Source organism: Solanum lycopersicum, chromosome 10 (assembly GCF_036512215.1).
Source record: "Solanum lycopersicum chromosome 10, SLM_r2.1".
Taxonomy (NCBI): Eukaryota; Viridiplantae; Streptophyta; class Magnoliopsida; order Solanales; family Solanaceae; genus Solanum; species Solanum lycopersicum.
The window spans coordinates 5,673,465-5,687,494 of NC_090809.1; the positions used below are offsets into that span (position 1 = coordinate 5,673,465).

The 14,030-nt window shown below is 31.6% G+C and overlaps 1 protein-coding gene and 1 non-coding gene across 5 annotated transcripts; both read left to right on the forward strand.

The window, feature by feature from the left end:
• Positions 1-538: 538 nt before the first annotated feature.
• LOC101260382 (serine/threonine-protein kinase VIK-like) lies at positions 539-7,993 on the forward strand. 4 transcript variants are annotated; one of them, XM_026027899.2, is made up of 12 exons: positions 570-862; positions 2,627-2,860; positions 3,331-3,405; positions 4,743-4,820; positions 4,935-5,029; positions 5,231-5,351; positions 5,484-5,563; positions 6,244-6,306; positions 6,581-6,693; positions 6,780-6,865; positions 7,152-7,270; positions 7,722-7,993. In XM_026027899.2, the coding sequence occupies exons 1-12, from the start codon at positions 827-829 to the stop codon at positions 7,858-7,860; spliced, it is 1,239 nt and encodes a 412-aa protein (XP_025883684.1). In that variant the 5' UTR covers positions 570-826; the 3' UTR covers positions 7,861-7,993. The 4 variants fall into 4 exon arrangements, with proteins under 4 accessions (XP_019071393.1, XP_025883684.1, XP_010327322.1 ...); XM_010329020.4 differs by having other exon boundaries at positions 675-862; positions 2,624-2,860; XM_010329021.4 differs by having other exon boundaries at positions 728-862; positions 2,682-2,860.
• Positions 7,994-8,592: 599 nt separating this feature from the next.
• TRNAV-CAC (transfer RNA valine (anticodon CAC)) lies at positions 8,593-8,666 on the forward strand. The gene has a single exon. It is a non-coding gene; the product is annotated as a tRNA-Val (tRNA).
• Positions 8,667-14,030: the final 5,364 nt, after the last annotated feature.

Sequence of the window (14,030 nt, forward strand, 5' to 3'; positions counted from 1 at the left end):
CAATATTTTTTATTTATTATCATTTATAACAATACTGTGCTAATGCAATATGAACTAAAAGTGAATTATGTATATATAAATTATAATTATTTTTGAAATATATTATGTTTGTTTGGTAAAAATTTGACACATTATATTATAAATGTATTAAAATGTGTGATAAATGTATTATCCATCATTAAAATTTGTATTATATATGAACAATAAATTATTTTTTGTAATATATATTAAACTTGTATTATAAATAAATTAAAAGTGATCAAGTGAAAAAAGATATTATTACTATAAATAATAAATATTTTATTATTTTAATTTATTTATGTATGTTTGCCTAATACTTTCTTACTAGACCGTAACGGCGGAGGTCCAAAATAAATCTGAACCGACTCAATCTATGTTCAAGGCTTACCTAATGCGGGTCATTACCAGGCTGACCTATGGACCGAAATCGGATGGAGAGACATATAGCGCCAAAAGAGAAAATTTTAAATTTCTTCTTGTTATTAATAGTGGACATAGTAAGACAATGAGTGCTTTAAAGGAATCAAACAGTTGTGTAAAAGGGCATTACGACAAACACCTTATGCCCAAAATCGAAGAATTCCAAAACCATTTGCGCCTCCATCGATCAGCCTAGACGAAGAACACTATGTGTTCCCAAAATTTCCTCGTCATCTCCGTCTTCGATGATGACCTTGTTCCCAAAATTAACTGCATCATCATCACCATGAAATCTCTATATAAGCTCCTCTGTTTCCTTTCCACACTTCTCAGCTACTTTAGAACAATTTTTTTATTTAATTTCTGATTCTAGGGTTCTTCACCCATGGACGATAACGAGCTTCATTTGTCTCCTCCCGCTGTAAGTAATGTATTTTGGACTGCAGACGTATCTTTTAACTAAACGCATTTTTTGTTCAATTTCACATAGTTCAAAGTACATTTTTTATTTTTTCTATTTTGATAAGGTGCAAGTTAAAAATTAGATAAACAAATTGAAACGGTACGAGTAAATTTTTTTTTTCAGTTTTGGCTTGGGATTGTTGTGAGATTTTGTTCTACGTTTTGATTGTTTTGTTCTGTTTTGATTGGATTACAATCTCTACCATTGTAATGCAAAGATTATTAACACAGAGATTGAATGTGGGGATTAATCTAGAAGTTTTAGTATCCAAGGAAAATGAATAATATGAGTTTGAAGAGATGACCACATTTTTGTCATTTGAGTTGTTCCAATCCATGTATTGTCAATACTCACATCCTTATTCTGCATTTAATCTCGTAATAAAATAATACATATATTTTCGCGTAGCTTATGTGCATAATGAGAAAAGGTGAAATGGTAACCAAATAAGGTAAGAACTTCATGGTTACCTTTATTCATTCACTGATTTTGTTAGGAAGACCTCTAGGACATGGAATAGTGCTTTATCCCTTTCCAAATGAATTTTATATGTTGATTAATTCTCCTTACAAACGAACCAAATTTTATATGTTGAATGAAACGTTTAACTTGTCAACATTTTATAGATCCTTCACGAATATTGATTTTATACGTTGAAAAAGGATTTTATTTGCAACTTGCAAGTAAGTAAATTAAACTATATTGAAGTAAATATAATGAGCTTGAAAAGTCATGTATGGTTCAATGACCATGTGAATTAAATAGTCAAAACTATGCTATAATCATATGAATCAAATAATCAACTTCTCAAGTTTTCATCAAACTTCAGTATGCATAGCTTGCTTTGCAATTTTTCCATTTCTATTTTGCTTAGCATGTAATGATAAGGTGATTTTGTGGAGATATTAGGAGCCTCCAGCCACTCAATGCCCCATTGTGTTTGAGGCAAAAATGGAAAAACGCATCACCATCCCATATACCGGACTTGTAAGTTTGCTAAGACTGTCTAGGTAGCAAGTTATTAGTTGCATGTTAGAGTGGTTGAAAGTCCCACATTGGTTGGGGAATGATTGACGATTTGTTTATATGGACTTGAGTTGAGCAATCCTCTCCTTATGACCTAGCTTTTCGGGTTGAGTTATGTGCTAGATTTTCACATGGGTATCAAAACCTGGTTCATCCCCGTTTGGGCTCCATGGACCCATTTGGGCTCCGGTCCACGCTCTAGTTAAACTTAGGCATGAATGTAAAAGTCCCACATTGGTTGGGATATTGACGGACGGTCTGCTTAGATAGACTTGGACAATCCTCCCCACTTGAACTAGCTTTTGGGGTTGAGTTTTAGGCTCATATGTCATCTTTACAATGCAAATAGAACCGTTTTTTACGGAACACTTGTCTAGGGGCATACACAAGAATTTCTGAGTAGTATGAACTTATTGTCACAATTAGTCTTGTTCCAAGGCTTTACTTTCAATTCATATTGTTATTGACTTGCATTATTTTTTTAAAATAGTGTAACGTACATATGATTCTAACAAAAAATATATTTAACCTTATATATTTAATTAAATTTCTTGGTGAAGTCATCCAGTATGTTTCCCGCTGCTTGCCATACCAGGATGTTGTCTCCATGTCGCGTTTGATTCTTTTCGATTATCTAGTGAAGTTTTTTCTGACACTACAGACTAACTTTGGTTAGTGGTACGTTTTGAGCAGCAGATGCTACCTCAAAGAATGGAATCAGGAGGTCCTTATCGTCTTCTGCACTGTTCAGGTCTTGGTGACAAAGAGGGAGTGATGCAAGAGCTTGAGAAAGGAGTGGAACCCAATCTGGTTGACTATGATAAGAGAACAGCACTTCATTTAGCTGCCTCTGAAGGTTGTGAAGAGATTGTTGTCCTACTTCTTGAGAAAGGAGCTGATGTGAACTCCACAGATCGTTGGGGTCGAACTGTAAGTTGCACTTATTGATGTATAAAATGAATTACGTACCTTTATTTCCTGATTGGATTATTCTTTCTAGCGTTTTTATTGTACTGTACTTTTTTAGTTGAAATGATATTTATGTAAACTATATTGCTTTTTGCTATTCAAAAACATTTTTCATATTTTATTCGACTCTATGATACTTCTATACAACAACTAATGAGCTGTAGATATTGGTTTTATCAGCAATTCGAAAATCGAAAAAAAGATGATTACATATGAGATAGTATGGTGTCTAGAAGGAGAGTACCTGAATCTAGTGGCATGGAGTAGTAGTATTGATTGCCTCCATGCTATAACTAAAATTTACTTGAAGACATATGGTTCCCTTTTGCTTCTCTTTTATTCCAACAATCTTATTAAGGTTATAGTGTAGGACACTATAGCTTGTTTCTCAACAAATTGATTAGTGTATGCTTTGATCAAAATCTGTGCAGCCACTCTCCGATGCCCGTAACTTTGGTCACGAGAATGTCTGCAAGATTCTAGAGGCCCATGATGGTTATGATCCGGTATATGTCTTAACCTTTTTTCTCATTTATATGATCGCGGCTGTAGTATACTCTGAATGGTAATATTGTCGCACAACATTACTCTGAAACATAATGGTAGTTTGCATTTCTTGCTATACACGATTCAAAAAGAAACTGTCGTATTAAGATTGACTTGAAAGCTGATGCAAGAGTAACATATTTATATTATTGGACAGTCACTCAGAGTCTAAGCATCTTCGGTCTTTTTCAGGACAGAATACTTTTTAGTAGTGACTTTACTGGTTTAAGTAAACAAGAATATGTAGAATTTCCTTATAGTCCTATTGCAAGTATAAGAGGGTTTTTGTTTTCATAAGTCAAGGTATTATTGATAATAAACTCAGCACCAAGAAAGTACTGGGAGAAAGTACAACAAAACTAGATAAGATTCCCCCAAGGATGTAGGAATCCATAAAATCTAGCATTACTTCAAGATCATTCGAGAATAACATTACACCAGCTATTGAAACTATGAATGCATCTATACTTCAACAGCGAAGAATTCCTCTTCTTTCTCCTCAAAACATCTTTTGTTTCCCCTCGAGCCAAACATTCGAGATATGCATACTGGAGTGCTCCTCCAAATCTTTTCTTCACTTGATTTGTGGCATTGTGTAGCACTGCCTAATTATTGCAACAGAGTTTTGCTGGTGACTAGGGCTTCAAAACCAATTTCAGCTAAAATGTGATGTGTCCATACTATTTCACATGTGAACTGAACCATAGCTACTCTGCGCAGAAATGAAATACAATACTTTGTCCACCTACAAAGACACAATAGCCTTTGGTGAATCTTCTGTCAATTCTAGATCCAATGTCAAACAACATCTACGAAACACTTAACACGAGTATGCCTATGGTTGTTATATAATATGCCAAGGCCAAGAGCTCCTTTAATGAAACACGAGATATGTTTCAAGGTTGCCTTAGTGTTTGAATCTAGGTGATTTTATGAGTATTATTCTGAACCATGCCATTCTATGACCATCCTTTGTCTGTGAGAATGATTATAGTTGAATTCCAACTCATTTAAACTAATTCATGTGACATAATCTTGTGATCAGCTCGCTTGTTAGTTTGAGCAAAAAATAAAGGAAGCTAAGTAACTATAATCCCCAGCAGGGAAAGAGGATAGGCTAAGTCATAAGTATGCTTTCTGGATGAGTTGATGTAGATAGGATCCTTGTCAGAACTGCATGTTCTTTACCACAATATTATCTTTATTTTGGTGGCAGTGTTATATAATATGAATTTCGGCGAAATGTTGTATCATATGAACATTTCTTTTTACCTTCAATTCCTTTTGCTTGACGTAGTTGGGTGACTCTGATACACCATGTTTTATGATTGGTCACGGAGAAGTGGACATGAAGGATGCAACTCTTATTGGAGAAGTAATTTTTCTTACCCAGAAGCCAAGGCAAATATCAACTTGACTATGTTCTTTTAATGTTTCAATTCACTTTATATTTGTTTTGGCTATTAATGACTGTGAGTACAATTCGCAGGGTGCATATGGTGAAGTTTATTTGGTAAAGTGGCGCGGTACAGAAGTTGCCGCAAAAACCATTCGTGCTTCCATTGCATCAAACCCAATGGTGAAGTAAGTTAACTGATTTTTTGCAGAGCTGTAATTTTAAAATCACATAAGCAATACTTTTTTCTTCCAGATTTTGGATTAATATGATGTAGAGTAACAATAACGTAACTCGGTCAACTTCTATTTTTTAAAAAAAGGAAACATAACTCGGTCAACTTGCTTTAATATTTGGACTCATAAAATCCATAATTGAGAGCTTCACAGGAATGCTTTTATGAAGGAATTAGCATTGTGGCAAAAGTTGCGCCATCCCAATATTGTGCAGTTTCTCGGCGTTCTAAAGCAATCTGATCGATTGATATTTCTCACCGAGTATCTTCGAAATGTAAGTCTATGTTCAGGAGCACTCTGATGCTGTGACATCCTCCTCAGCTTTGAGATATAGGTGTTATTATACGAGTACTGAGCAATTATTTAGTCACGGCTGCACTGATATTTCTACAAATTGGAAATCTAGGGAAGCTTGTATGACCAATTGAGAAAGAAAGGAAGACTTGATCCACTGACAGCAGTTGCTTATGCACTAGATATTGCAAGGTATAAGGTTCAATGATAACTTAGCCTCCAATTCAAGTGTTACATACACTTTTTGGCACAATTTACCAGCATTTCTGTTTCTTTATTTTTCACTCAACTTTGCACCTTTTTTCAGTTTATTATTTTGTAATTTCTTTTCCATAAATGCAAAACATTAAGTTTCCATCTACTATCTGCAATTATTAAGCTGGAAAAGCACTCTTTCATGCATTAATGTGCTTTTAACCTTACTATGCATCTTATGTCAAGATATGTTTGATATGGATCAGATTTTTTATAGTCATAGTTCTAAATTGATAATTGTAATATGTGCTTATTATAGAGTTTGTACTATATCTGAGCAGAACCAAGCAACGACCAAATTTAAATTATTCGGCCATGACCATAGTTAGAAAGTTGCTCTGATGTTGAATTGTGTAGACAACTAAGTTCAATCCTCAAAGTTCTTAATGCTAGTGTCAACTGCCAAAAAGATGGATAGAAGGATGAAAATTTGTAGACATCCTTGCTGATTTATTTACTTAATGGAGGAAGTAATTCTTGGTGATTTATTTTCAGATTGTGGCTTTTCACTATGAAAATATCTTTCTTATAAATTGAAAGCAGCAATTTGTGGTTATGTCATAATATATATAGTCTTTAAAGCAGCTATATCCTAAGTTCTTTGTTTGCATTTGCAGAGGAATGAATTATCTACATCAGCACAAACCTCATTCTATCATCCATAGGGATTTGACTCCTAGGTACTGCCAGTTTCACTAGCTACATTTAACTCCGCTCATTCGCATCAAACCAATCGGCACTTGTCAATCCAGGGAGTACAAAATACCGATGTTGCTCGGACTCTTCAAAAATGTCAACGGTTGCGTGCCGAATCCTCAAAAACAGTGTATATTTGAAGGATCCAATATGGGTGCGGCAACATTTTTGGAGAGTCCAAGCAACTTAACAAAATACTTGTATCATTCAGATTTAGTATTTCTGTGCAGCTATCATATCAACTTTCTACTCCTGCAGAAATGTATTGCAGGATGAAGCAGGGCATCTTAAAGTCACAGACTTTGGACTCAGTAAAATTGCACAACAGAAGGATTCTTATGGTTACAAAATGACTGGAGGGACTGGATCATGTACAGAGTATTACTAAGCTAATCTGTATTTTCCTTTTCCTCCGTCAGTCGACTCCTGAAACGTAATTATATCCATGTTTATTTAGATCGATATATGGCTCCAGAAGTTTACCGTCGAGAATCATATGGGAAGAGTGTTGATGTTTTTTCATTCGCTCTAATCGTCCATGAGGTGAGTTGAACTTACGTGCTTACATTTACTCAAATACAGGACTACACAGCTTTCCCCTACCTATCATCATAGTTTATTTTGAAAAAATTCCCTTGCACTTATTAGATGCTGACTTGGTACTGTGTTCTCAAATATTGCCGTGGAATTTAGGCCCTGAATCAAAAGAGTAGTATAGCTAGGGAAACAATACGCACACATTTTGATCATCTTTAATATTGGCATATTCTTGGTCTTGCAACATTAATTTCTTTCAAGTATAAAGTAGGCATATGCTTCTGCACTGCAGATGTTCCTAGGAGGACCATCAAATAGGGAGGAAGCTGCAGAGAAAGTGGCAGATAAGACAGCATACGAAGATTATCGGCCACATCTCGCGTCATACATCTTTCCTGAGCAAATCAAGACGTACGTTATTCAATTATTGCTGTATTTCCAATCCTTATCATTTTTCCTTTTCTGCTGACAAGAACTATGCCTATGTGGTGATCATCAAAGTCTTAACTGTTATAGTTTGTATTCCATGTGTGTCTAAATTATGCAGGGTGCATTTTGAGTTTGAAGGTTTGGGGAAAGTAAAAATATAGTATATTTTGTGTGGTTTTTACTGAATTTTGTGTGTTTTTTATTACTTGCTGCCAAAATGTGTGCTAATATTGAACTAGTTTGGATCGCAAAATCTTGGAAATGTTACCTGATTTTGAAAGGTGAAAGAGACCATTTTGTGAGCAGAATAAAATTTCACCTTCAGCATATCGAAAATTGAGCTCAAGTTATATGCACTGACACAGGCTGAATCATCGAAAACTAGAAACATGCATAGAAACATAGCGAAAACTGACAGTGACATTGTGTGCAGGTTGCTTCGTGAATGCTGGCACAAGAACCCTGATCGTAGACCCTCGTTTCAAGAAATAATTGATCGTCTTGAGAAAATCCATGTGACTTTGCAAGAAAAGATAGTCTTGGGAACATGTTGTAGCTGTATGATATTATAAGTTGAATCATCTGAAGCTGATCTCATGTAATCACATATTTCATTTCATTTCATTTCTCTGGTTACAAAGGAGCTTTATCATATAGCCCTTTCAGATTTGAAAAATACATAAATAAAGTGAGTTTTGCAGCAAATTTTGTTAAGAGTTTAACTTATATACACCGGCATTGCTACAAAAATTACACTAATATAATTTTAACTTTAAGATAACTTATTTACCATGTTTTGCCGGTTACCAACCAATGCTTGATATGAAAAGTTACATGTAAATTATTTTTAACTGATCTAGTAGTGTACAACTAAGATTATCTTGTTATGTCATAAGATTATGAAATAGTTTAACTTCAAAATCTCCATTTTATCTTAAATGAAATTATTTACAATCATAAAAATATGAAAGAATTATCTTAGAACATAAATTTTAAAAGTGTTGACTTTGGTTTATCAGACTCTACTCCTCACTTTACGTTAGCGGACCTACAAGTCAGGTCGGGACTCTACGGTCTTTCTTTCCATAACGGGGAGAGAAGGAAATGTGTCAAGGAGGTGAGCAAGACAACTACGTATTTTGGCTTTTACCTTCACGAGGTGAGCCCAGTGCATTGTACTGATGGATAAGAGAACGGAAGTGGCCTAAAAGGAGCTCGGCCATATCTTTTTTCTAAAAGCAGGTGCAACATAAAATTAAAAACAATTGAATATGATATTTGAATAACATTTAATCGACAAGTAAGTCTGGGTGGTGTAGTCGGTTATCACGCTAGTCTCACACACTAGAGGTCCCCGGTTCGAACCCGGGCTCAGACATCATTTTTCTATTTTCCATTTAAAATTGATTTTCTGCAAATTTTTATACTTTGTTTTTGGCCTTTAACATATTCTTTAACACAGTAAGATATTTGACATATTTTGTAGTATATTCATGTTTTTGCCACAAAATGTAATTTGTTGATCAAATGAACATTTTGGTTTAAACACTGTATTTGTTTTAAGAACTCATTAGTTTTACATTTTGACTCCGTCTTTAAGCTTTAAACATCCACACCCAAAGTTGGTCAAATTCGATTTTTGCATGAGTTTCAAAGCGTCGAAGAACAATGGAGAGGAAGTTGTAGTGAATTTGAGATTGTTATACGCATATTTGCTTCCCCAACTCCATGTTCAGACAAACTAACTTGAACTTAAGCAGTTTTAAATCCATATTTAAGATTTAAGCTTTATATTTTTACTTGAAAATAAATTTGTTAACTATCAACCCAAATAAAAATAACCTAATAGTGTAAGAATTATATAGATACTAACTGGTTAAATTATTTTTATATATTCTATCCATTCCAATATATATGATGCAATTTATCTAAGTATAGAGTTTAATAAATATGAGGAAGACTTTGTAATACCCTAATATTACCTTTAAAATGATGAGTTCATCTTTATACACTTTTTGTCAAATATATTAGATTCAATATAAATAAAATTATTGATAATATGATTAAATATTTATCAAATAAAAAAATATAATTCGGGATTGAACCCCTTTCTAGTCCCAATAAAGCACGGACAGAATACTTTAGTTTCCATATAACACATCTCTCACTTCTATATATTTGCTATCGAAATAATAATTCAAAATTAAAGTAGGAATCACAAGTTATTTAGGAATTGTTATCTTGGTATTCATTTTTGGGAAAATTGTATATAATAACAAACTAATAACCTAAAATAAATGAAGTAGTTAGGGTTGATTTAATTGTGCTCCAAAGTAAACGTTAGCCAAAGTTTGTCAGGCGCCTCTCTCCCAAAAATCTCGCTCACCACTCTCCTATTCTCGCTCGCCACTCTCCCTCTGCTCGCCTCTCTCGCTTTATACACAGAAGTGTATAAATTTTGTTTCTGTTTTGTATAAAGCGAGAGAAAATTGTATATACACATGCAAAAACATATATCTTCGTGTTATACACTTAATTATACAATTTACAAATATTTTACTTCAATTCAATCATAGACAAATGCAAATTTTATACAAATATTGCAGAGAAAAAGGCCAACGAATAATACAATTGCGAATTATACAATTGCAGTGAAATACAATTTTCTCTAGCTTTATACAACAGAAGTGTATATATTTTGTTTCTATTTTGTATAAAGCGAGAGAAAAACATATATCTTCTTGCTATACACTTATAATTATGCAATATACATACATTTTAATTCGATTCAATTGTATGCAAAACAAATTTTATAAAATATTGCAGCGAAATAGGCAGTGAATTATACAATTGTACATTATACAATTGCAGTGAAATAGGATAGCAAATTTTATACAAATATTGCAGAGAAAAAGGCCAACGAATCATACAATTGCGAATTATACAATTGCAGTGAAATACAATTTTCTCTAGCTTTATACAACAGAAGTGTATATATTGTGTTTATGTTTTTGTATAAAGCGAGAGAAAAACATATATCTTCTTGCTATACACTTATAATTATGCAATATACATACATTTTAATTCGATTCAATTGTATGCAAAACAAATTTTATAAAAAAATTGCAGCGAATTATACAATTGTGCATTATACAATTGCAATGAAATAGGATAGCAAATTTTATACAAATATTGCAGAGAAAAAGGTCAACGAATCATACAATTGAGAATTATACAATTGCAGTGAAATACAATTTTCCTCTAGCTTTATACAACAGAAGTGTATATATTGTGTTTCTGTTTTTGTATAAAGCGAGAGAAAAACATATATCTTATTGCTATACACTTATAATTATGCAATATACATACATTTTAATTCTATTCAATTGTATGCAAAACAAATTTTATAAAAATATTACAGCGAAATAGGTAGCGAATTATAGCACCTTTGTCCGCCAGAAAAAGCAAAATCGCTGTTGTAGCACCGATTTCTTAAATTTGCTTTTTTTAAAAAAAAAATTAAAACAAGTCGCTCCAGATGGAGCGATTTTTAAAAATTAAAATTTTTGTTAATCATTTTTTTTATAAGTTGATGCAAAGGCAGCGACTTACATTAATTTTTTTATTTATTTTTGCTTTATTTAAAAAATAATTTAAAATCAAATCCCAAATCTCTCCATCTGAGAGATGATTACCTGCCTAATAGATTCTCATCAACAGGTTCCGCTAGGCATTCTGATTAGTTTTAGCATTCATTAATTTCATTTTGTTCTTCAAGTATCTTTGATTTAAAAATTTATTATTCGTAGAGTTAAAGATTAATGTTACCAAACACCAGAAGATTAAATGCAGAGTCTAATGATCTTGTTATTTATCACTCATATTTGAGAGGGAGGTAGAGCTTATACTATGGTTATTTGCAAAAAAAATAATTAATGTAAGTTGCTGCCTTTGCAGCGACTTATTAAAAAATGATTTTAAAAAATTAATTTTGAAAATCGCTCCATGTGAAGCGACTTGTTTAAAATATTTTTTTTTTTTAAAAAAATCAAATTTAAGAAATCGCTGCTACAACAGCAATTTTGCTTTTTCTGGCAGATAAAATCGCTACTTCGTGAACGTTTTTGCCGTTTTGGTTAAAAAAAATTGATATGCCCTTTTGAAATTTTTGATAATTTTTTTTACTCTTGTGGCTCCGAACTCTAATATTCAGATACATCCTGAATTTAGTTTGAATACAACTTATTATATGTTTTATGTTTTCACCAAAAATGTATTTTATTACTAATAGGGAAAAGGGTCTGATATACCCCTCAACTTTGTCATTTGAAGCTGATACACCCCTCGTTATAAAAGTGGCTCATATATGCCCTTACCGTTATACAAACAGCTCACATATACCTCTGCCGTTACAAAATGGCTCACATATACCCTTCATTTAACGGATTTTAAAAAATTAGTTTTAAATTTATATTTACTTCTAATTTTTTTAAAAAAAAAATTATTTAGGGGTATATATGATTCTTCTATCAAAGTTCAAGGTATATTTTAATTTTTTTCATACATAATCTATTTTTGGACTTCTTTTATTATAATTATTTGAATTTCTTATTCTTATTTTGTTTTTTCTTTCATTCGTTAGTTTAAAGAATAAAAAATTAAACTATTTTTTTGCGTGTATTGTAATTTAATTTGGTATTCGAAGAAAATTTTTGATCATCTACAATAAGTTTTACAAGAATATTAGTGAAACATAAATAAATTTAATTATCAAAATAATAATAATAAATTAGTCATTGAAACAAAAAAAAGTCAAAAAAAATATTTTTGACAAGGATTAAATTTACTCATATGAGATTATATTTTTTAGAAAAAAATAATAAAAATTTAGATTAAAATTATTATTTTTTTCATTTCCGTTAGAGGAAAAGGGTATATGTGAGCCATTTATTTACAAGTAGGGGTATATATGAGCCACTTTCATAACAAGGGGTATATCACCTCTAAATGACAAAGTTGAGGGGTATATCAGACCCTTTTCCCTTACTAATATATAAAATTGTGATTAATACATTATAACAAGGGAAACACAAACTAATTTGGTATTCATTTTTACAATATCATATTGAAATACATGTCAAATTTAGTTTAAATATAACTTATTATATGTTTTATGTTTCACCAATAATGTATTCTACTACTAATATATAAAATTGTGATGAATACATTATAAGAAAGAAAATACAAACTAATTTGATATTCATTTGGCGTTTGGAATACAATATGATATTGAAATACATCCTGATGTTTGGGATACTACTAAAATTGAAATACATTCAAAATTTAGTTTGATTACATCTTATTATATGTTTTATGTTTTCACCAAAATTGTATTTTGCTACTAATATATAACATTGTGATGAATACATTATAAGAAGAGAAATAAAAACTAATTTGGTATTCATTTAGCATTTGAAATACTAAACGATATTGAAATACCTCCTAATGTTTGGAATACTAACTAATATTGAGGAGTCCGGAGATAAAAAGGTAAAAAAAAAAATTATCAAAAAATTCAAAAGGGCATATCAATTTTTTTTTAACTAAAACGGCAAAATCGCTCACGAAGTAGCGATTTTGTCCGCCCAAAAAAGCAAAATCGCTGCTGTAGCACCGATTTCTTAAATTTATTTTTTTTTTAAAAAAATAATTTAAAACAAGTCGCTCCAGATGGAGCGATTTTCAAAATTAAAATTTTTGTTAATCATTTTTTTTAATAAGTCGCTGCAAAGGCAGCGACTTACATTAATTCTTTTTTTTTGCTTTATTTAAAAAAAATAATTTAAAATCAAATCCCAAATCTCCCCATCTGAGAGCTGGTTCCCTGTCTAATAGATTCTCATCAATAGGTTTCGCTAGGTATTATGATTAGTTTTAGCATCCATTAATTTCATTTTGTTCTTCAAGTATCTTTGATTTCAAAATTTATCATTCGTAGAGTTAAAGATTAATGTAACCAAACACAAGAAGATTAAATGCGAGTCTAATGATCTTGTTATTTATTACTCATATCTAAGAGGGAGGCAGAGCTTATACTATGGTTATTTGCAAAAAAACAAAATAATAATGTAAGTCGCTGCCTTTGCAGCGACTTTTTAAAAAAATTAATTTTGAAAATCCCTTCATCTGGAGCGAGTTGTTTTAAATTATTTTTTTTAAACAAAAAAAAATAAATTTAAAAAATCATTGCTACAGCAGCAATTTTGCTTTTTCTAGCGGACAAAATCGCTACTTTGTGAGCGAGCGATTTTACCGTTTTGATTAAAAAAGAAACTGATATGCTCTTTTGGAATTTTTGATAATTTTTTTTACTCTTTTGATTCCGAACTCTAATATTGAGATAAATCTTGAATTTAGTTTGAATACAACTTATTATATGTTTTACGCTTTCACCAAAAATATATTTTTAGTATCAAGGAATAATGATCTGTATTAACATAAAACTATTTCAAACTTTTAGCTCAACTACAACAACTAAATTAAATCCAATATTTAATTGTATCCAAAATTTACTACAAGGCAACATATATTTAGCATACAATTCTAAATTTCTTTATGAATTTTAATCAATAGTTGAATTTACTGGTATACAAAACAGTGTCTATATTTAAAAAGAAAGAACAACTGCCAAACTTAAAAAAATATACACTTTCAATGAGGAACTGATTGGACACGAATATCT

Excerpts from the sequence above, each read along its gene's own strand:
- LOC101260382 (XM_010329020.4), top strand. The coding sequence starts at position 827 with ATGGACGATAACGAGCTTCATTTGTCTCCTCCCGCT. Across the intron at positions 2,861-3,330 it reads CAGATCGTTGGGGTCGAACT|CCACTCTCCGATGCCCGTAA; the intron begins GTAAGTTGCACT and ends AAATCTGTGCAG. Across the intron at positions 5,564-6,243 it reads TATGCACTAGATATTGCAAG|AGGAATGAATTATCTACATC; the intron begins GTATAAGGTTCA and ends TTGCATTTGCAG.